Source organism: Pseudophryne corroboree, chromosome 1 (assembly GCF_028390025.1).
Source record: "Pseudophryne corroboree isolate aPseCor3 chromosome 1, aPseCor3.hap2, whole genome shotgun sequence".
Taxonomy (NCBI): Eukaryota; Metazoa; Chordata; class Amphibia; order Anura; family Myobatrachidae; genus Pseudophryne; species Pseudophryne corroboree.
The window spans coordinates 819,670,671-819,695,398 of record NC_086444.1 but is presented as its reverse complement, the minus strand read 5'-3'; the positions used below and the strand labels follow the sequence as shown (position 1 = coordinate 819,695,398).

General features: G+C 44.2%; 1 protein-coding gene across 1 annotated transcript in view; it reads right to left on the bottom strand.

The window, feature by feature from the left end:
* The window catches only part of PDE6B (phosphodiesterase 6B), a 132,622-nt gene extending 112,090 nt beyond the window's left edge, over positions 1-20,532 (bottom strand). The window contains exons 1-3 of the mRNA XM_063919537.1: positions 20,053-20,532; positions 8,537-8,689; positions 2,525-2,614 (exon numbers count right to left, since the gene is read on the bottom strand). Coding sequence (XP_063775607.1) covers positions 2,525-2,614; positions 8,537-8,689; positions 20,053-20,523 — 714 coding nt within the window. The 5' untranslated portion in view covers positions 20,524-20,532. The remainder of the gene's footprint in view (positions 1-2,524; positions 2,615-8,536; positions 8,690-20,052) is intronic.
* Positions 20,533-24,728: the final 4,196 nt, after the last annotated feature.

Below are 24,728 nucleotides of genomic sequence, written 5' to 3'. Positions count from 1 at the left end.
TCGGGGTTGGTGGCATGAGATGACAGATTGGAAGTATGTTTACCATAGGAGTGGTAGGTGGTCTTTTATGTGAGGAAGTCACTTGGATTCCGAGATTTACACCACTGACGTTATACTTTACGTGACAGTTTTTGTAGGTGTCTTGTTGATTCAGAGTGCCATATTTGGCATCTGAGCCTACATGTAGTGTGATGAGTAGGCGGATCCACTTCATCAAGGGCTATCTCTAGAATCTGTGACAGTATGGCGGGGGGGTGGGGGGTGGGGGGTGGGGGGGGGTCTGTGTCTGATTTTGTGAGCCACGTTTCTGTTATAGCCAGCAGGTTGAATTTGTCAGAGAAATTTAAATGTACTATTATGGAGCTACTACATATACAGTTGAGTCCTAGCTCATCTTTGCCATGAATAGTGTGCATGTGTATGTGCGAAGACACGTGTGTATGCACTCACTTCCATAGTAATGTATTGTGCGTGCACGACCTGCAACTAGTCGCAGCTTGGTGCGAATAGTCATTGCTACGATCCGTTCGCTCGTGCAAATGAGACGCAGCAAAGATGAGGAAGACCACATGTGTTCATACATAGATACAAACACACACATGCATCAGTCCATTGTAAATATAACATTTTTAGGTGATCTCAACTAAACAGAATTAGTAAATTTTAGAATTTTCTCTGTCTATATGATTGGTTGTTCTGTAATTAACATGGAACAAATTTTGATTAAAAAAAAATCTTCACTATTTTATTTGGCTTATCAGGGAATAAAATATAGGCTATGTATCATTGCATCTATGCTCAAGAGGGACCCCTACTCAGTTGTCTGGGAAGGTATTGTGTATTCTGTGTGAGAAGGACTGCATGACCCTGGGGCGATAGCTAAGGCTGCTGGTCAAACGAAAAAATAAATGTTGCAGAAGCAAATTATTAGGAGAATTATTATATAAATTTTTGTGTATGTTTATGTGTGCGAATGTGTGTGTGTGTGTGTGTGTGTGTGTGTGTGTGTGTGTGTGTGTGTGTATTATATAATCAGAGACGTGCGCCAGACCATTTTTACTGGATTTGGATTTGGCTCTGACTCATCGACCAGTTTTGGATTTGTCAAACCGCCGTGACTGGTTTTGGATTTGGATTTAGATTTGCATTTTTTGTAAAAATTGACAATAATAACTAAAATCATATAATTTGGGCCTTTTTTTGTTTTGTTCCTATAGTATTATTAACCTCAATAACATTAATTTCCAGACAATTTTGACCACCTCACAGCTCACAATATTGTTTTCACCAAGGCTTCAGCGAGATGGCTGGTTACTAAGCGACAGAGCAGCGGCACAAACACGCGGCAGTTTACAGCATATCTATGAAACATTGTCACAGAGTACAAGGGTACAGTGCACAGTACAAACAAATACAACAATTTTTATTTTTGAAAATTGGCAACTTGGCTCACACTTACCGCTTTTACGCAGACTCACTTGGCTACTACAGCGTGCTGAGGTGCAATGCGCAGAACAGTACAAATGCAATAGCACCACTAAAAAGGAATTAGACGAAGGGGACTTGACAGTTGACACATCTTGTGGGTGGACACAGCACAGCCACTTTGATGGACAAAGTGACAGCACAGCCCCTTAAAGATGGACACAGTGATAGCACCACAGCTGCTTAGAGATGGATACAGCCCCAGCAGCACAGCAATTCAGAGATGGACACAGCCCCAGCAGCACACTTTGACACCGCAGAACAGAGCGCAGCATGCAGAAGCGTGACTGGACTGGAGTGAAATGGCACCGAGTCCCTGCCGTGGCTACTTATATGGAATCCAAAACTTGTGAGAATCCAACGCCGGGAGGATGTCGTTCAACATCAATCTGAAATCCGAGCCAGGCGGGAACCCCCTGAGACCTGAGCCAGGAATCAGATCAGGCTCTGACCAGTGAGTCCGGATTCAAGGTAATCCGGACTGCTTATCTCTAATATCTCTAAAACAGATAGGGAGTACTCTATAATGCATAAAAGTCTGATGAGGGCGTGGCCTGGTGACACGGTCCTCTGATGTTCCCAGTGGTTGCCCTTGATGCAAGTAGGGGTGTCACTGATCTATTGTACTAATGCCAAGTGCTAACTAGTTCACATATTCAGAAACTTGGCATTGGTTTTAACACAATTTAATGTATTTGTGTTTGTGAATAAATACTTTGACAGATTGTTCAGGACTCGTGGGATCCTAGGTTTAATTGACAGAAGGGGAGCTGCAGTACCAATACTGCAAACAGACAATAATCCTAGTAGTAGTAAGATCAGTGAGCAAGTTTTGTGTTGGACTTCTAAAACTTTACAGTCAGATAACTGTCAAGCACCCACCTATATTTATTGTGTATATGTATATATATATATATATATATATATATATATAGTGTTAATTATAAGTCCATAAAACAGAATACCATTTTCGTATCGTTTTTACATGCTGATGTATATAACGGAACCACTTTCTTATTGCACTTTGCAGCTGCTTTACCTGGCCTCGCCGTGTCTCACAGTTATGTAGATAACTCAAGTGATAGATTTTCAGATTTAATGAAGCAAAATTTAAATACTTCAAAAACACCTGCAAATAAATAAACACAATAAGTAAATTTATATAAGACTTGGTTATTTGTTTTCTATTTATTTCAATAAAAATACTTCAAATACCTAATGAAAGGTTATCTATGGTATAAATACGGTACATGTTACACATATGCTGTATGGCAATGGCAATAAATTACTGAGTTAATATATAGACTGCATAACCTTAGTTCTAGTTAATGACATTAATTTTCTGTCATTTGTCCTACAACTGGTTACTGAAACCAAAAAGAATGGAGTGTTCCAGAACATACTGTATGGCCTTATTTATTTGTATATTTGTCTAATGTGTGAAGGTATAATGTAATAGTTTGTATGGACACAAGTAAAACATTACTATGCCATGCCACATGTCATAAATACATTTTAAATTGTTATTCATGTATCTCTGTCAGCGGTGGACTGGCCATAGGAGTCAGAGGGAAGATTCCCGGTTGGTCGTTGCGCTTGTAGGGCCTGATTTGTTATATGACATGTGAGGAGTGGTGCTGCTGCCATGGTTACACGGTATACCTCTGTTGCTGCCGGGTTCACTACGATTTGCCGGCGGCCGAGCTCCCGGCGACCAGCATACCGGCGCCGGGAGCCCGACCGCCGGCTTACCGACAGTGTGGCGAGCGCAAATGAGCCCCTTGCGGGCTCGCTGCGCTCGCCATGCTATGGGCACGGTGGCGCACTACGCGCGCCACACTATTTTATTCTCCCTCCAGGGGGGTCGTGGACCCCCACGAGGGAGAATAAGTGTCGGTATGCCGGCGGTCGGGCTCCCGGCGCCGTTATGCTGGTCGCCGGGAGCCCGACCGCCGGCATACTGAAGACCACCCTTGCTGCCCATATGAGGCCACTTCTACAAATTTTTCCAGAGCCACTTTCAGTTTCCAATCTGCCCCTGACTGACTTTGAAAGAAAGTGCAATGGAATATGCTAGTGCTGCACATACTTGCCTACTTTTGAAAAAGCATTTCAGGGAGATTGTGAAAGTAACAACTAAAAGCATGGGCGCGTACTGCTACATCGGAGAGGCGTGTTATGAAAATGACTTACATCTAAATGTAAATGCGCCCCAAAGTTAGTAAGATCTATTTGTTGAAGAAAAGACTCCTATATTTTGCAGGATTTGTTTGTGTATTGTGTTTTACAAGAGGTTCCATATACTGTAAGTGAAGAAACCTTATTTAAAATGCATGTAGCCATAGGGATCATTGTGCCTTATAACCAATGCAGGGAAATGGCACTGATGAGCCCATTTGAATGTATTTATCTCTGATTTCTTTCCCCCACCCCCCAAGAATGTAATAGCTACATAATGGGAGTAAGGTGTAATCAGGGAGATTGCTGGTCTATTCAGGGAGTCAGGGAGATTGCTGCTGTTTCAGGGAGTCTCCTGCAGAATGAGGGAGGGTAGGCAACTATGGCGCTGCATAAATGTTACATCTAATAATTATAAAAACCTCTTGGTGTCACTGGGCCTTTCACACAGCAGTGGAAATTTGACACACAAATTGTAATACCAAAAGTTTATTATACATTTACTTATTTTTTTCCTGTTGCAGCCAATTTGTTTTATTGTTTTCTGTAGGGCCCAAATATGTGTGTGTTATTTCCTGTGGGGGCCAGTGTGTTTTATTTTGTTCTTGTGCAATGTTTTGCATCTGAGTTGCACCATGCATGCACCGCGATGGTGTGCGTATAGACACACGCACTAAGAAGTGTATTAGAAATGCGTTGGGAATTCCTGTGTGGTTATGGGGGATTGGCTAATCAGATGCAGATATAACATAGTATGGGCGTGTTGCTGAAAGTGGTTCAGTATAGAGACACTGAATTGCTCACAATGGAGGCCATAATCAGAGGGATGATATGCACCTAGCATAGGGCTGGTGAAAGTGGTGGTGGGACAGGTGGTGGCAGCTAAAGACACATAAAGCATCATTGCAGCATCTATAGACACTGACAGTGGGCAGTCTGGACAGTCTGTCCTTGCATTTTTGGATGCATGGATGTACACCAGGGAAGGACACTGAAGCGTCATTAGCTTAAAGTCACAGATGCAACTGCAGCAAAAGATGCAAGGAAGGCCGCAACTGCTTCCAACTCAGAATGAGACCCTATGAGGATGAATCCCACCAACCAAATAGACTCCATCCCCACAACAGACCCCGCCCCATTAGGGCTGCTTCCATAAATTTCCCAGGCTGGTTTTCCATCCCAATCTGCTCCTGATCTGTCATATCACTTAAACGCATTCCTTAACCATTGTTTCCTCCATTCCTGCTACTAAACAGGTCTTAATAACCACATAGATGAATAGTGATGGCCGAACAAAAGGATAGACAGCGTAGTCACCCAGGGGCCCAGTTCCCACAAATAGCTACATCATCAGTGCGTGGGACACTGTTGCATAATGTGAACTGAGGGTTCTGTGTGGCATATTGGGAACTGCTCAATACATTAGTCTTAGTCATGCTGGGAATATTTATATATTATAGGCGGGATGTAATAGCGTCCGAGTTTGCCGGAGGTGCAGGATGTCGGCCGAAATCTGACTTTTTTTAAATCGGCAGTCATTTACAAGGCAATACCATGCCTCGTAAATAACTGTCACTTTAAAAAAACATCCGAGATTGACCTGCATCCCACACCTCCGGCAAACTTGGACGCTATTACATCCCGCCTTATATCTTTAACAACATCAGTGTTATATAATTTTAACTTTTTTATTGGTAGGGACCCCCACTATTTAGTTGCCCTGGGGCCCCCATAAACCTTAAACTAGTCCTGCATGACAGCGTGAGTATCCAAATGATTGAATCAATCAAGACCTTCTCAAATTGTTAATTTTTGCTGGACTTGTATCTTACAGTAGTTTTGCTGTATATCTACAGTTGTAAACCATGTCCCTGAGCTTACATGTTGTCTTGGGTTCAGTATGAGTTACTGATGTATGGGATGCCGACAGCCACACATTAAGTCCCCTAACCCTCACTTTTTCCTTACCCTTACCTTCCCTTGTGGGTGCCTAACCTTAGTGCTTAACACTAACCCTCCCCGCTTGGTGCCTAACCCTAAACCTCCCTTCCCCGCTGCCTAAACCTAACCCTCCCTGCTGGGTGCCTATCCCTAATGTCCCCTTCTATGTGACTAACCCTAAGTTTCCGTCCCTGGTCCCTAACCCTAAGTTTCCGTCCCTGGTCCCTAATCTTCCCATCCCTGATTCCTAACCTCCCCCCCTTCTGCTCCTTAACCCTAAATCCCCCCCTCCCCTTCTGCTCCCTAAACCTAAACCCCCCTCCCTTGCGCGGTAGGACGGCAGCGCGTCCTGCTGTCTGAACAATCGGGATGACGGTTGTCGGTATTTTGATGTCGGCATTCCACCCGGGATAGTGTACTCCCTCAGGATCCTGGTGTCGGTATATCCAGCACCGGGATCCCATTCGTCGGGAAGGTAACTGCTTCCCGTTGTCTTATATCTAGTGCAATAGAAATAAATAAATGTTTCTGGAGGATACAATTGTATGAAGGCTTCCATTTTTAATTCGTCAGTTTACACAATTTTCTCTGGATTATACATGCAAAGCTTACTGTGAAAATGCATTATAATAACGAACAGAATATTTATTTACAGTAGGTGCTGTATATTAACTAAACCAATTCCAAAAGATGACGTAAATATACTCTTCCATAAATCAGTGTGACCCATTTCTTAAAGGAAATATTACTCTTGTGTTCACTACAACTTTATGACTTAATGAACCTAGCCTAAATTAATTGATGTAAAAGGCAAACTATTTAATTGAGCCCAGGTTATTTATTTCAGTAATAAACATGATGGCCAATAAATAAAGTATCTCTTGACCCATGAAGTAATGCTTAAAATATATTCTACATCAGTAAATCGAGGCCAAGTTAACTGAGCAAGGAAGTTGTTGGTTCATATGAATGCTGAAATATGTCACCCAGATAAAATAGGGTATTGCTATATACTGTATGTAGATGTGAATGTATTGGTAGAGAGACAAAATAATCACATGAATATATCAATGTTTACAGGAGTATATCCAGTAACACACCCATAACATACTGTATGTGAGATCACATAATATCATAATGCAATGGAACTACTACTTACTTATAACTCCTCTACACAGTGTAGCACATGACCAAGAATAAAGCTTGGACTGTCTCCTACTTTCATAATACAAGTGGGATAAAGTGGTGGTCAGAAGCTGAGTAAGCTCCTATAAATAGTAATACTAAAAATAGTAGTCAAAATGCCCGCAGTCCTGCCTGGTAAGATTAGCTGTCACACGGGTGCAGGTGAGAGAGACGACTGTGCTTTAGATTAGCACTTTGCTCTCTCACTTAATCATCTTTAACAAATAAAACATACTTAAAAATTGCTGAAGCCTGTGGGGCATTAGAGCAGTGGTGGCAAGGGGCACCTTCACACCAAGGACAGGGTGTTAGTAGATATACTGGAATGTCATCTCAGTTGAGCCCCCTGGACCCTGTAAATGTAATTGTCATTGCTGTCAGTTGCCTTGCTGATGCACAGAACATTTCCCCTCCCCCTGTAGGCGGCGACTACCTGATCGCAGGGCTGCAAAAACGCACCCTACCGATCAGGTCTGAATTACCCCCTATATGTTCTTCAGGCCCGTCCGTACACACTGGCCGATATATCGGCCATTCTATTGAACGGCCGATATATATCGCAGGTCCGTCGGCCAGTGTGTATGGGCGATATGTCTGTGAACTCCGTCGTTCACAGACATATTGTGTCGGCCCTGCAGCACAACCGACGGCCAGTATATCTACCGATATATTGGCGCATCGCTGTGTGTGTACAGGAGACCAGCCGCCCGCCTGTACACAAGCTGCGGCAGCCGGCGGTGATTGACAGCTGAACTGGGCGGGCGTGTGTACACGCCCGCCCAGTTGATGACGTCATTCCCCGACGGATCGGGCAGTGTGTGTGCACAGCACACTGCCCGATCCGTCCATAGATATATCTGCAGATCAATTGATCTGCAGATCTATCTATCAGTGTGTACCCACCATAAGTCTGTGCAACTGCAAACCTTGCTACTTTGTATACCTGTCAAAAGTATTTTGCTGGTAGAGGCAAAAACTGTTTGGTAACTGTTATTATGGTGTACATAGGCCCTCATTCTGAGTTGATCGCAGCAGCAAGAAAGTTAGCAATTGGGCAAAACCATGTGCACTGCAGGAGGGGTAGATATAACATGTGTAGAGAGAGTTAGATTTGGGTGGGGTGTGTTCAATCTGCAATCTAATTTGCAGTGTAAAAATAAAGCAGCCAGTATTTACCCTGCACAGAAACAACATAACCCTCCCAAATCTAACTCTCTCTGCACATGTTATATCTGCCTCCCCTGCAGTGCACATGGTTTTGCCCAATTGCTAACTTTCTTGCTGCTGCGATCAACTCAGAATGAGGGCCATAGTTCCTTTTTACAGTAGGAATGAGTAGGAGGCCCTTTGTGCAGGAAGCGCCCTGGCTTTTGCTAACTGTACCTAATTCATGTGTGATTTATAAAAATACATATATCAAGACAAAGGTTTCCTGGCTGTAACCGTAGCCAGTACATGAGGCAGCCTACAGGCAGATCAGCTAGTGCTATATGGGTAAAAAAACAAAAAAAAAACCAGAATCTATTATTCATATATTCATATCTAATTATTCATATATTCATATCTAATATTAAGAGAGAGAGAGTACTAAACAAAAATAAATGAAATACCTTATGGACATTATCAAAACAAGGCCACTTAAGAATTCAGAAACTGATGTTTAGAAGACAAAATAATATAGCAAATACAGTATAGCGGGGAATACTATGAGAAGCAGCCCTCAAAAGGGAAGAAAATAAATACTTACATCTTCATCATTTTTAGTAAAGAATGGACCATCAGTTTTGTTGACTGCCATAATAACTGCAACAACATCTTTGCCATTCATAATTGGTGTTGCAAGTATATTCCTTGTGTCATAATCTGTAAGTTCATCAGCAAATTTGCTATATAGTGTGCTCTGTTTAACAGTAAAAAAAAAACAGTAAAAAAAAAAGTAAAACAAATGACAGCACTTTAAGACATCAACATGAAACTAGACCACAAGTCCATTCCATTAATAGATTAACAGAGCAGGAATGATCAGTTAGGGGCTGATTCAGTGGTGGGAGGAAATAAAAAGGAGGGACATGTCGCACTGCAGGTGGGGCAGATTTAAAATGCGCAGAGAGTTTTAGCTATATATATATATATATATATATATATATAATAAGAATTTACTTACCGATAATTCTATTTCTCGTAGTCCGTAGTGGATGCTGGGGACTCCGTCAGGACCATGGGGAATAGCGGCTCCGCAGGAGACAGGGCACAAAAGTAAAAGCTAAAGCTTTAGGATCAGGTGGTGTGCACTGGCTCCTCCCCCTATGACCCTCCTCCAAGCCTCAGTTAGGATACTGTGCCCGGACGAGCGTACACAATAAGGAAGGATTTTGAATCCCGGGTAAGACTCATACCAGCCACACCAATCACACTGTACAACCTGTGATCTGAACCCAGTTAACAGCATGATAACAGCGGAGCCTCTGAAAAGATGGCTCACAACAATAATAACCCGATTTTTGTAACAATAACTATGTACAAGTATTGCAGACAATCCGCACTTGGGATGGGCGCCCAGCATCCACTACGGACTACGAGAAATAGAATTATCGGTAAGTAAATTCTTATTTTCTCTGACGTCCTAAGTGGATGCTGGGGACTCCGTCAGGACCATGGGGATTATACCAAAGCTCCCAAACGGGCGGGAGAGTGCGGATGACTCTGCAGCACCGAGTGAGAGAACTCCAGGTCCTCCTCAGCCAGGGTGTGCCCCTGACCAAGTAGCAGCTCGGCAAAGTTGTAAAGCCGAGACCCCTCGGGCAGCCGCCCAAGATGAGCCCACCTTCCTTGTGGAATGGGCATTTACATATTTTGGCTGTGGCAGGCCTGCCACAGAATGTGCAAGCTGAATTGTACTACACATCCAACTAGCAATCGTCTGCTTAGAAGCAAGAGCACCCAGTTTGTTGGGTGCATACAGGATAACAGCAAGTCAGTTTCCCTGACTCCAGCCGTCCTGGAAACCTATATTTTCAGGGCTCTGACAACATCTAGCAACTTGGAGTCCTCCAAGTCCCTAGTAGCCGCAGGTACCACAATAAGCTGGTTCAGGTGAAACGCTGACACCACCTTAGGGAGAAACTGGGGACGAGTCCGCAGCTCTGCCCTGTCCGAATGGACAATCAGATATGGGCTTTTGTGAGACAAAGCCGCCAATTCTGACACTCGCCTGGCCGAGGCCAGGGCCAACATCATGGTCACTTTCCATGTGAGATATTTCAAATCCACAGATTTGAGCGGTTTAAACCAATGTGATTTGAGGAATCCCAGAACTACGTTGAGATCCCACAGTGCCACTGGAGGCACAAAAGGGGGTTGTATATGCAGTACTCCCTTGACAAACTTCTGGACTTCAGAAACTGAAGCCAATTCTTTCTGGAAGAAAATCGACAGGGCCGAAATTTGAACCTTAATGGACCCCAATTTGAGGCCCATAGACACTCCTGTTTGCAGGAAATGCAGGAATCGACCGAGTTGAAATTTCTTCGTGGGGCCTTCCTGGCCTCACACCACGCAACATATTTTCGCCACATGTGGTGAATAATGTTGTGCGGTCACCTCCTTCCTGGCTTTGACCAGGGTAGGAATGACCTCTTCCGGAATGCCTTTTTCCCTAAGGATCCGGCGTTCAACCGCCATGCCGTCAAACGCAGCCGCGGTAAGTCTTGGAACAGACATGGTACTTGCTGAAGCAAGTCCCTTCTTAGCGGCAGAGGCCATGAGTCCTCTGTGAACATCTCTTGAAGTCCCGGGTAACAAGTCCTTCTTGGCCAATCCGGAGCCACGAGTATAGTTCTTACTCCTCTACGTCTTATAATTCTCAGTACCTTAGGTATGAGAAGCAGAGGAGGGAACACATACACCGACTGGTACACCCACGGTGTTACCAGAACGTCCACAGCTATTGCCTGAGGGTCTCTTGACCTGGCGCAATACCTGTCCAGTTTTTTGTTCAGGCGGGACGCCATCATGTCCACCTTTGGTCTTTCCCAACGGTTCACAATCATGTGGAAGACTTCCCGATGAAGTCCCCACTCTCCCGGGTGGAGGTCGTGCTGAGGAAGTCTGCTTCCCAGTTGTCCACTCCCGGAATGAACACTGCTGACAGTGCTATCACATGATTTTCCGCCCAGCGAAGAATCCTTGCAGTTTCTGCCATTGCCCTCCTGCTTCTTGTGCCGCCCTGTCTGTTTACGTGGGCGACTGCCGTGATGTTGTCCCACTGGATCAGTACCGGCTGACCTTGAAGCAGAGGTCTTGCTAAGCTTAGAGCATTGTAAATTTCTCTTAGCTCCAGTATATTTATGTGGAGAGAAGTCTCCAGACTTGATCACACTCCCTGGAAATTTTTTCCTTGTGTGACTGCTCCCCAGCCTTTCAGGCTGGCATCCGTGGTCACCAGGACCCAGTCCTGAATGCCGAATCTGTGGCCCTTTAGTAGATGAGCACTCTGCAGCCACCACAGAAGAGACACCCTTGTCCTTGGAGACAGGGTTATCCGCTGATGCATCTGAAGATGCGAACCGGACCATTTTTCCAGCAGATCCCACTGAAAAGTTCTTGCGTGAAATCTGCCGAATGGAATCGCTTCGTAAGAAGCCACCATTTTTCCCAGGACCCTTGTGCAATGATGCACTGACACTTTTCCTGGTTTTAGGAGGTTCCTGACTAGCTTGGATAACTCCCTGGCTTTCTCCTCCGGGAGAAACACCTTTTTCTGGACTGTGTCCAGAATCATTCCTAGGAACAGCAGACGTGTCGTCGGAGACAGCTGCGATTTTGGAATATTTAGAATCCACCCGTGCTGTCATAGAACTACTTGAGATAGTGCTACTCCGACCTCCAACTGTTCTCTGGACCTTGCCCTTATCAGGAGATCGTCCAAGTAAGGGATAATTAAGACGCCTTTTCTTTGAAGAATCATCATTTCGGCCATTACCTTGGTAAAGACCCGGGGTGCCGTGGACAATCCAAACGGCAGCGTCTGAAACTGATAGTGACAGTTTAGTACCACGAACCTGAGGTACCCTTGGTGAGAAGGGCAAATTGGGACATGGAGGTAAGCATCCTTGATGTCTAGGGACACCATATAGTCCCCTTCTTCCTGGTTCGCTATCACTGCTCTGAGTGACTCCATCTTGATTTGAACCTTTGTATGTAAGTGTTCAAATATTTCAGATTTAGAATAGGTCTCACCGAGCCGTCTGGCTTCAGTACCACAATATAGTGTGGAATAATACCCCTTTCCTTGTTGTAGGAGGGGTACTTTGATTATCACCTGCTGGGAATACAGCTTGTGAATTGTTTCCAATACTGCCTCCCTGTCGGAGGGAGACGTTGGTAAAGCAGACTTCAGGAACCTGCGAGGGGGAGACGTCTCGAATTTCCAATCTGTACCCCTGGGATACTACTTGTAGGATCCAGGGGTCCACTTGCGAGTGAGCCCACTGCGCGCTGAAACTCTTGAGACGACCCCCCACCGCACCTGAGTCCGCTTGTACGGCCCCAGCGTCATGCTGAGGACTTGGCAAAAGCGGTGGAGGGCTTCTGTTCATGGGAATGGGCTGCCTGCTGCAGTCTTCTTCCCTTTCCTCTATCCCTGGGCAGATATGACTGGCCTTTTGCCTGCTTGCCCTTATGGGGACGAAAGGAATGAGGCTGAAAAGACGGTGTCTTTTTCTGCTGAGATGTGACTTGGGGTAAAAAAGGTGGATTTTCCAGCTGTTGCCGTGGCCACCAGGTCCGATGGACCGACCCCAAATAACTCCTCCCCTTTATACGGCCATACTTCCATGTGCCGTTTGGAATCTGCATCACCTGACCACTGTCGTGTCCATAAACATCTTCTGGCAGATATGGACATCGCACTTACTCTTGATGCCAGAGTGCAAATATCCCTCTGTGCATCTCGCATATATAGAAATGCATCCTTTAAATGCTCTATAGTCAATAAAATACTGTCCCTGTCAAGGGTATCAATATTTTCAGTCAGGGAATCCGACCAAGCCACCCCAGCGCTGCACATCCAGGCTGAGGCGATCGCTGGTCGCAGTATAACACCAGTATGTGTGTATATACTTTTTAGGATATTTTCCAGCCTCCTATCAGCTGGCTCCTTGAGGGCGGCCGTATCTGGAGACGGTAACGCCATTTGTTTTGATAAGCGTGTGAGCGCCTTATCCACCCTAAGGGGTGTTTCCCAACGCGCCCTAACTTCTGGCGGGAAAGGGTATAACGCCAATAATTTTCTATCGGGGGAAACCCACGCATCATCACACACTTCATTTAATTTATCTGATTCAGGAAAAACTACAGGTAGTTTTTTCACACCCCACATAATACCCTCTTTTGTGGTACTTGTAGTATCAGAAATATGTAACACCTCCTTCATTGCCCTTAACATGTAACGTGTGGCCCAAATGGAAAATACGTTTGTTTCTTCACCGTCGACACTGGAGTCAGTGTCCGTGTCTGTGTCTGTGTCGACCGACTGAGGTAAATGGGCGTTTTAAAGCCCCTGACGGTGTTTGAGACGCCTGGACAGGTACTAATTGGTTTGCCGGCCGTCTCATGTCGTCAACCGACCTTGCAGCGTGTTGACATTATCACGTAATTCCCTAAATAAGCCATCCATTCCGGTGTCGACTCCCTAGAGAGTGACATCACCATTACAGGCAATTGCTCCGCCTCCTCACCAACATCGTCCTCATACATGTCGACACACACGTACCGACACACAGCACACACACAGGGAATGCTCTGATAGAGGACAGGACCCCACTAGCCCTTTGGGGAGACAGAGGGAGAGTTTGCCAGCACACACCAAAACGCTATATTATACAGGGACAACCTTATATAAGTGTTTTCCCTTATAGCATCTTAATATATAATAATATCGCCAAATAAGTGCCCCCCCTCTCTGTTTTAACCCTGTTTCTGAAGTGCAGTGCAGGGGAGAGCCTGGGAGCCTTCCTAGCAGCGGAGCTGTGTAGGAAAATGGCGCTGTGTGCTGAGGAGAATAGGCCCCGCCCCCTTTTCGGCGGGCTTCTTCTCCCGTTTTTCTGACAACCTGGCAGGTGTTAAATACATCCATATAGCCCCAGGGGCTATATGTGATGTATTTTTAGCCAGCATAGGTACTTTCATTGCTGCCCCGGGCGCCCCCCCAAGCGCCCTGCACCCTCAGTGACCGTTGGTGTGAACTTCTGTGAAGTGTGCTGAGAGCAATGGCGCACAGCTGCAGTGCTGTGCGCTACCTCATGAAGACTGAGAAGTCTTCAGCCGCCGATTTCTGGACCTCTTCTCTCTTCAGCATATGCAAGGGGGTCGGCGGCGCGGCTCCGGTGACCCATCCAGGCTGTACCTGTGATCGTCCCTCTGGAGCTAGTGTCCAGTAGCCTAAGAAGCCAATCCATCCTGCACGCAGGTGAGTTCACTTCTTCTCCCCTAAGTCCCTCGTTGCAGTGAGCCTGTTGCCAGCAGGACTCACTGAAAATAAAAAACCTAACAAAACTTTTACTCTAAGCAGCTCTTTAGGAGAGCCACCTAGATTGCACCCTTCTCGGCCGGGCACAAAAACCTAACTGAGGCTTGGAGGAGGGTCATAGGGGGAGGAGCCAGTGCACACCACCTGATCCTAAAGCTTTTACTTTTGTGCCCTGTCTCCTGCGGAGCCGCTATTCCCCATGGTCCTGACGGAGTCCCCAGCATCCACTTAGGACGTCAGAGAAATATAGATATAGATATATATATAGATATATTTATAGATATATATAGATATTATACCAAAAGCAAGAAGTTTAAACAGTGTCACGCTTTTCAGGCACCACGGGTACAAATTTCGAAAAATATATTTAAAAAATATTTTCCCATAAGCAGAACAATACAAACATATAATCAGAGTTGGAAACAATTATATTTCCTGGTGATGCTAGGCCCCTGTGGGGAAAATGACAATAAGTAGGTATGTTCCTGTGGCCTCTTGATGAGTGACTGCAGATGCCAACATGAGTACAGTAATGTCTATCAGACATAACCAAGGGGTCGATGTACTAAGACTTGGAGAGAGATAAAGTGGAGATTGGTAAAACAGCAGTTTCCACTCAATGTATAGACAGAGGTGTGGCGAGCAAAGCGAGCCTATGAGGATCTACGTTTTCACCAGTTGTGGCGACAGACTGTGAAATGGACGAATTTTGATAAAAATAAAATAAAATAAAAAACACTTGTGTCTACCTTTTTTGTGTTGCCCATTTTCATGTAGAACTTTTGACCCTGTGGACCTTTTGCATGTCGACCATGTGGGGTCGACCTATTGACTATTTTATGTACATCTATTATACCACACCCAAATAAGCTCCAGTCATTTTTTCAAACACAGCCTGTAACATGGAGATGATTGGCTGCATTTTTATCTCTCTCCACTTTATCACGCTCCAACCCAACATCTACATATTGCTGCAGAAACTGAGATTCATCAGTCTAGAAGACAGTGCTTTCATTCTTCAGCTCTCTTGTATTGTTGAGCCAGTGCTCACTGTAGCCTCAGGTTTCTGTTCTTAGCTGGCAGGAGAGGAACACGAGTGCTCTTCTGCTGCTGTAGCCAATCCAATTCAATGTTGTATGTGCTGTGCCCCCATACAGTAGATGCTGTTCTGCATACCACTGCTGTTACACATGGCTATTTGAGTCACTGGCACCTTGAACCAGTCAGGCCAATCTCCTCACATGTCGCTCACTAAAGGTCCATACACACTGGCCGATTTTGCGCTGAAAGCAGCTCACTTTTAGTGTTTTGAGCTGCTTTCAACTCAAAACCGTCCAGTGTGTATGCCGCGGCCGCCATTTGTCTGCTGGTATCACCAGTAGATGAACGGCAGGGTGGACGGCTTTCCATAGCGTCCTGCTATGGAAAGCCGTTCACCTCCGCTGACATCGCTGAGCTGGGGGGAAAATAGCTTAGTGTGTATGCACTGAGCGCTTTTCATCCCAGCGATATCAGCGATCATCGCTGTGCATACACGCTGGGCAAAAACGCCCAGTGTGTATGCACCTTAACGTCCATCAATCTGGAAGTTTTTTGTTGTGCACACCATTCTGAAACCTGTAAACTGTACAAACTGTTGTGTGTGGTAATTCCAGGAGATCAGTAGTTTTTGATTTATTTAAACCACCCTACATGACACCAACAATCATTCCACTGTCAAAATTATACAGGGGTCTATTTACTAAGCCTTGGATGGAGATAAAGTGGACGGAGATAAAGTCCCAGCCAATCATCTCCTAACTGCCATGCCACAGGCTGGGTTTGAAAAATGTCAGTTAGGAGTCGATTCTCTGGTACTTTATCTCCAGCGACCTTATCTCCATCCACAGAGCCGGCCCTAACCAATATGATGCCCTAGGCAAGATTTTGGCTGGTGCCCCCTAGCACCGCCGCTAGTTCTGCAGGAGATGCCTGGCATGAGTCAGCTGGCAGCTCTGCTAACATCGGGCGCCTTTTGTTTATGAAAATGCATCTTATTTGCATTACTATGTGGCTAGGATGCACAAGCAACTTCTGCTGATTAAAATGATATGCAGCATGCCTATATTCTGTGTGCGACTGCAGCTATATCTGCATATGAAATGCTACATTACAGTGATTTCCAGGACTACACTGCAACGTAGCATTTCGTATGCAGATACAGCCGCAGTCACACACAGAATATAGGCATGCCGCATATCATTTTAATCAGCAGAAGCTGCTGGTGCCCCTAAGCATACCAAATGCCCTAGGCATTTGCCTAGTTTGCCTATGCCTAAGGCCGGCCCTGTCCATCCAAGGCTTAGTAAATAGACCCCACAGACACAATTCTTCCTCATTCTGGAATTTGACCTGAACAACAACTGAAAAAGTGTGTGGACAAAGTACTGGAAACCCCACTGTGTGTAACATTTAATCAGTCGTGCAATTTCACAACATTAAACTGCATGTTTGTTTGAGAAATGATGGTGCACTCACCAGGGACTTTTTATGCAAACAGCTCAAAAGAATATTTGACTACTCACATCACTAGACTATGGGCCTAATTCGGAGCTGATGGTAGATGTGCAAAAAATCCCAGCAATACCGCTGATATGCCCGCAACCGCCTCTGCCTGTCAATCAGGCAGAGCAGAGGCGATCGCACCAGTGAGATGCTTTCGCATGTCACTGTGTGCACACGCAGTGCGCCCGCTGCGTGTGTTCACACCACATAGGGCTTCAGCCTGCGATCGCTGCCGTTCCAGTGACCAGGTCTGAATTAGGCCCTATGTCTTTGCACTGGTGATGTGAGTAATAAAATACTCTTTGAAGCTGTTTGCATAAAAAGTCCCTAGTGAGTGCACCTTTATTTGGAGAATATATTGGATACTCATATACACAAAAAAAAAGCCAACTGCGCTTCAAAAGGATACCATTGACATACGATATTGTTTAAAACCACAAATTTCAGATATTTACTAAAAACATGCAAAATGAATCAATAACAACATCCGTATGATTAATAAATAATAAAATAAAAAAATAATAAAAGATCCTTATAGCCAATCTCTAGACCATTTTTAGTCTCTCTTAGGGCAAGTCTGTGTTCAAATGCCAGCATAAGCAATATGTGCTGATAAATGCGAAAGTTATCCCTGCAGGAAGATATTGTTATAACATCCAGTCTGGAGATCGATAGTTACCAAATCCCTTGTGGTGTTGGCCGGGTATTCCACCTAGCGAGGGTCCAGAGTATCCTCTTTATCCAACGCAATGGTCGTGGTGGTTCTCCCTTTATTAATGTCCACAGTGAAGGGGACTGGAATCTCCCGAGGTTTGGAATAACTGTGAAGAGTCCTGCTGGATGATTTCAGCAATGTCCTGGTCAGAAAATAGGCTCCCTAACGCGTTTCGTTGTCACTTGGCAGCTTTATCAAAGGTGATGTGAGTAATAAAATACTCTTTGAAGCTGTTTGCATAAAAAAGTCCCTAGTGAGTGCACCTTTATTTGGAGAATATATTGGATACTGCTCAGTGAGTATTGTGTCAGCACCCCAGGCAGTTGCTAACCTTGAAATGTGTGTGCCAACCTTAAAATGGAGTGTATATATATATATATATATATATATATATATATATATATAATTTGTTGGCGTTACAAACAACACATGAACAGGGGGTTGGCATGGCCCACCGCAGAAACCCCTGGTGGGTCTCACTGCCTAGGGGCCCACCCCCTCTAGGGATCAGGTTCCAGACTGTGCACTTGAACTATACATTATATATATATATATATATATATATATATAAAATCTTATACTGCACAGGACTATGATGTATTCTGTACAGTGCATTGCTATTATCAATCTAATACATTATCATGCATGTACTATCAGTAGTTGCTATTTATATTTATCAAGGAGCCCAGACCATGCACTCTCTAATGGTTGGCCAAGCCTCTGTGGTGGCTTCCCACGCCTCCTCTGAAGGCTGGCCACACCCCTAAACATGGGCCCCTACTACTACATTCCTCCAGTGGGCCTTTCATGCCCCAGTCCGACACTGCACATGAGTTATGTACTTACACAAACAGCATTAATCAGGCTATGGTAATTTGCCGTTCTAGCTGTTGTACACTCAAGTCAATATGCAGTATGCCAGAAAAGTTTACTATGCATTGTAAAATATTAGTATACTTTCACCCTTTTCACACAAGAAGCTACGTACCGGGTTTTTTTGCAAGTGAATGTGGATCAACCTGGGATTTATGCTTGTGTGAAAGGAAACAACCCGGGACTAAGTTCTGGGTCCACGACCTTGTTCCCGACTAGAGTCAAGGAGCTGAGACCCAGGAATTTACCAGCTTGCTAGCCCCAGCAAATTCCCGGGTCACATATCTGAAAGCAGCATTACAGAGCAATATATTACTTCTCCATTTTTTTCTTGGTCGCATTCATATACAAACCGAAATCCTTTGTTCTTTTGACAAGTATCCTTGTCACTATAATATGCTGTACAGTATATGTGTGTGTGTGTGTGTGTGTGTGTGTGTGTGTGTGTGTGTGTGTGTGTGTGTGTGTGTTTGTGTGTATGTATATATATATAATTTTTAGTTCATCATCTAGGGTAACATATTTCAATTTGTATATTTTTTAAGCTTTTATTCTTGTCTCAACACAAGATTTTACCGGAAAATGAAGCCAATGCCACCAACTAAAAGACTCATCATGCTACTTGATGGGGAAGGACTTAGCCTACTGAAATATCAGGAGAGGACAGATAGATGAGTAGGTGGTCAGCTGCTGTTGTGGGAGAAGAACTGGGGCTGGTGGAAGGAGTTTGGGATGTTATTTTAGAAGTATTAGCAGGGCTACTGGCCACAGGGTTCCGTTCCTTGCACACTGCTAGCCAGATACAGAGGCCATCGGGCAGTGAAAGTCCTGAGCCCTGGCCGGCAGCACTGCACACACACCCAACCCTATAGGAACTATGTTTGCAGGACAATCTACATCCAATTTACAAAACTCACAATGGGCCTGGTGTAAGTTGCTCATAAGAAGCAGGCATGCAACAAATGTGTATATTTGCCCATAGGCATAGCTGTATACATGTTGAGATGTGGCTGCATCTGCATCTGTACCATATGTGCTTAGTTAACTACTAGTAATTACTACATGCAAAAAATACACCTTCAAAGCGGCATATCTCTACATACTGTACATCCAGTCTACATAGGATGCATTTGCAGTCTGCATAGGATGCATTTGCATTCACACGCCCTCACTAACTCTATGTAAGAAAACCCACTCACTCCCCAGTTCCGCCTCTCTGTTTAGATGCGATCATAATGCCTATGCCTCAGCCTAGACCGTACTGGCATGCGCCCATATATGCAGCAGAAGCAGTGTTAATGCAAGATACACTCCACAAACGGGTCAGCGTTCAACTCTGCATCAGCGCCAATAATTTGAAGAGGGTAAATATACAGAATATGTATAAAATTAATAAATATTTGGAAATATTTGTGCCAGATAAATAAAAAACAGAATAACATAGAAAGTAAAAGAATTTTTACGTATAAAATATTTCTCATAACATAACCAGACAGGTCACATAATGTATTTTAACACAACATTTAGGAACACACTATATAAAATCCTAGTAGAAATGACAATATACAGAAATAAGCACCACGTACAGTGTAGAGGGACCTACCTCAGCAACATTCTTGATGTTGACTGTCTTCTTGGTGTGTGCAACGTGCCCTACAACTCCAATGTCTAAAGGAAACACAATCTCACTATCAGGTGGGACAAGACAATCCTCCAATTTACTATCTTTCTGGACATTAAAAAGTCTTGTGGCTAACTCCGGAGTACCATTCCTTTGCCTGTACATAAAGAGGCTACAACGATCTGCATGAATAAGACAGCTGATTCTCCTTAGAGTTTTGAATACAACCTTCTCCATGTTTATACTTTCCTGCATGTCTTTAATAAGTTCAAAAAGAATTTCACTTTCTTCCACCTGAGCGAGTTCTCGGTAAGTAGCAAAATCAACCACAAGGTCTTTCCGGCCAAAGGAGGACGTTATGGTCTCTGGCTTCAGTTTCTTCTGAAAGTATTTTTCTGTAAAAGCAGGGTTGTTATCCAGAAATGTCATAACTTCTTCCTTTTTTAGACTCATTTTGAAAGCCTTCACTGACGGTAAAATCAGTAGTAAAGATATTTTCTTGTGTCACAATGTCAGGAATATTGGTTCACTTGATGAGGTCCAGGCTGGTGCTCTGTTGGTATCATGAGAATGAGTCAACTGTCTATTAATCTCACTGTGATCAGCAAAGCGTATTCTTAATAATGCTGAAGGTGAGCCCTTACTAGGACAGATCTGCTCAAGGAAAACAGATCAGGTGACTCATATGTAAATCTTGGAACCATCACCTGTTATGGGTATAACTACCTGTATATGTTTTTAAAATCCATTTTTAATTTGAAGCCTGTTGAAATGAGCATTACATTGTCAGCCACTTGCATGTTTTCAGTGTTGTATTGTTTACTGTCTGACCCTACAGATGGATTCATTAGTTGTCTCTCTGCTATGCATCTTATAACAATCTACTTAGGATTTAATTAAACAGACACTCAGATGGAATTATCTGCAGCTGGCAAGTGACTATCTTATTATTTGCATTCGCAAATCTCACTAGTAAAATGATTATTACTATGACATCAAAATACAAATAACTGATAGAATGTGCTGAATACAGTATATTGAACACACACACACACACATACTGTATAGTGTACGGTCACTATATCCTGTAACTACTACAATTGTTTTCATGGTGTCAATATGGTTCTATATATTTAAGCTGAATAGAAGTTACTGAGAACACGATGTTCAATATATACTATAGCAACAAATTATATAGCTTTTGTTGTTGCATAATCTATTTATTCTGACTTTGTATATCCGCCATTAAACCTGGCCAGCATGTTGCAGCACCAAGTCACCGAGCCTCCTTTTGCTCTCAAGTCAGCTGATTGGGCACCCAGCATTCAGAAGCCTTGATCAGGCCAAGCTTTTCATAGAGTATCAAGCAAATGGATCCAATGAGATGCCTATCTCCTTCTCTACCTGGGCCATGGTCATCCTGGCATCCACCTCAACTTTGACTAGCATGGCAGCAATGTTGTCCTTGGTGATGTCAGACACGGGTTGGCTGCAGCACCCATGGCTCTCCAGTGGCCTCTGTTGAGCTCCATAAACGAGTTTGTGAAGAAAGTGAACATGCTGACTTTTTCTGCTTATGGGCTGATTCAGTATGGTGTGCATCAGCAATGCGCTCGCATACTGAAGCCCTTGTCCAGTGTGCGTACATGCAGGAGCCATTCTACGCGCATGCACAGTCAGATGCAATGGCATCTCACTAATGCCGAACGCCTCTGCCTGATTTACAGGCAGAGGCGTTCGCAGGGTGGGCGGGGGCTTTGACGCAGCTTTTAGGGGGTGGTGTTGCGGAATTGGGGCCGCAGTCCGGAAAACGGAGGCGTGTGTGGACCGATTGCGGGACGGTCCATGGCCGCTGCGTGACATCACACACAGCCACTGTGATCTAAAAGATTGCTGCATGCTGACTGCCTTCGCAGCTAGGCTGCGTAGGCAGGGAGCAACCTTAAACATTTTACAACTCATGCTGACATCTCACAAGAACTTTAGTCAGAGATTACAGTTCACAACCAGTCAGACTGTGTCTACCTATGCACTGCACATTCGGAAACGTATTGGACAGCCCTGACATGTATACACGTACATACAGTACATACAAGTCCCAGCTAATTTATTATTGCAAACATTTAAGGACAGTTTTTTCATCTTAACAACACAATTGACCACCCTAATGAAGGCTTGGCTACATTATGAGGTCTGGATGCGGTTTTGTTTGAGCCTTTATCATGAGGCCTTACTGTAGACAAATCACATGGCCTCATGTGGGCACTGCTATTATGTAGTGTTAGGACTGCTGACATCAGAGAAGCCTTGACGCGGCACAGAAGCTAACCATGCCTTTGCAAACACATGTAACCAATTCTCTGAAATTCTACCAAGGGGGGGGGGGTATGCACCCCCCTCTCCATCTGCTGTTTGTTTGTGACCCCTCCCCTTTTCTAGAACCTGATATAATTAGCTCCAGGAATGACTGAGCAGCTACCATTGTATTGTCTACATTATGAGGTCTCACAGGGTTGATTGACTTGGTCTGTAATATTATTACCACAGCTTATGTACATATTCTTCACTCTCCCATATTTTCTCTGTGCTCCCTTCTCTCTGTCTGTACGTCTATATTTGCCTCCTTCTGTCTGTTTCTGCTCTAACTGTATGCCATACTTGCCTAGTCTAGTGGGTGCAGGAGTGGGTGCAGGGGGGATTCAAGTGAGAGACTTAAGGGGGATTCAAGTGAGAGATTCAAGTGAGACCCCCTAGTGGGTGCAGGGGGATTCAAGTGAGAGACTTGAATCCCCCTGCACCCACAGAAGAGTGGCCAGATCTCCCGCATCCCACCCACTTTATACTGAAGTGGGTAGCATGTGGGAAATAATTCAGGGAATCACAGGTACAGGTGGAGAGGGGGCGGGGCTAAATAACACAAAATTGCATCACTTAGCCTCGTCCCCTCTCTGCAGACCCATGAATTGTGGCATTTTGTCATGATGGGGGACCATGATTGATGTGAGAGCCCGGCCAAGGGGTAGATACACCCCTGCCTACAGGACACAGGCTTGACATTTACCTGACAGCCATTTTTATATATTTTTTTTAGGTAAATACATTTTTTTAGGGTAATAACTACACATATGTAGGTAAACAGAATACAATTGCTTCAGACATACATAGTACATGAAATATAATTTCTGGTGATTACTTCTGGGTCTAATCGCTACACTGGTGTTAGTGGTCTTCCTCATTCTTACAAAGTACATTTTTGCTTTATTTCATTAAGGAAAAAATAAATGTTCTAGGATGCAAAACAGCCACTTAATAATTATTGCATATAATAGAGCTTTATAGTCCTATGAACAAAACATCCTTGAAGTGCTATATGCACAGTTGCAAGAAACAGTATGTGAACCCTTTGGAATTTCCTGGATTTGTGCATAAATTGGTCATAAAATGTGTTCTGATCTTCATCTAAGTCACAACAGTAGACAAACACAGTCTGCTGAAACTAATACCACACAATTATATGTTCTCATGTTTTTATTGAACACACCATGTAAACATTCACAGTGCAGGGTGGACAAAGTATGTGAACCCTTGGATTTAATAACTGGTTGACCCTCCTTTGGCAGCAATAACCTCAACCAGACGTTTCCTATAGTTGCATAGCAGACCTCTTTACAAAACTGTTTCAGTTCAGCAATATTCTTGGGTTGTCTGCTGTGAATCGCTCTCTTGAGGTCATGCCACAGCATCTCAATCGGGTTGAGGTCAGGACTCTGACTGGGCAACTCCAGAAGGTGTATTTTTATCTGTTGAAGCCATTCTGTTGTTGATCTACTTCTGTGCTTTGGGTCGTTGTCCTGTTGCATCATCCATCTTCTGTTGAGCTTCAATTGGTGGACAGATGGCGTTAAGTTCTCCTGCAAAATGTCTTGATAAACTTGGGAATTCATTTTTCCGTCGATGATAGCAATCTGTCCAGGCCCTGAGGCAGCAAAGCAGCCCCAAACCATACTTCACAGTTGGGATGAGGTTTTGATGTTGGTGTGCTGTGCATTTTTTTCTCCACACATAGTGTTGTGTGTTCCTTCCAAACAACTCAACTTTGGTTTCATCTGTCCACAGAATATTTTGCCAGTAGTGCTGTGGAAAATTCAGGTGCTCTTTCGCAAACTTCAAATGTGTAGAAATTTTTTTTTTTGGACAGCAGTGGCTTCCTTCGTGGTATCCTCCCATGAACTCCATTCCTGTTCAGTGTTTTACATATGGTAGATTCGTCAACAGAGATGTTAGCATGTGCCAGAGATTTCTGTAAGTCTTTAGCTGACACTCTAGGATTCTTCTTCACCTCATTGAGCATTCTGCGCTGTGCTCTTGCAGTCATCTTTACAGGACGACCACTCCTAGGGAGAGTAGCAACAGTGCTGAACTTTCTCCATTTATAGACAATTTGTCTTACCGCGGACTGATGAACATCAAGGCTTTTAGAGATACTTTTGTAACCCTTAACAGCTTTATGCAAGTCAACAATTCTTAATCGAAGGTCTTCTGAGAGCTCCTTTCTGCGGGGCATGGTTAACATCAGGCAATGCTTCTTTAGAATTGCAAACTCAAAACTGGTGTGTGTATATTTTTTATATGGCAGGGCAGCTTTAACCAACACCTCC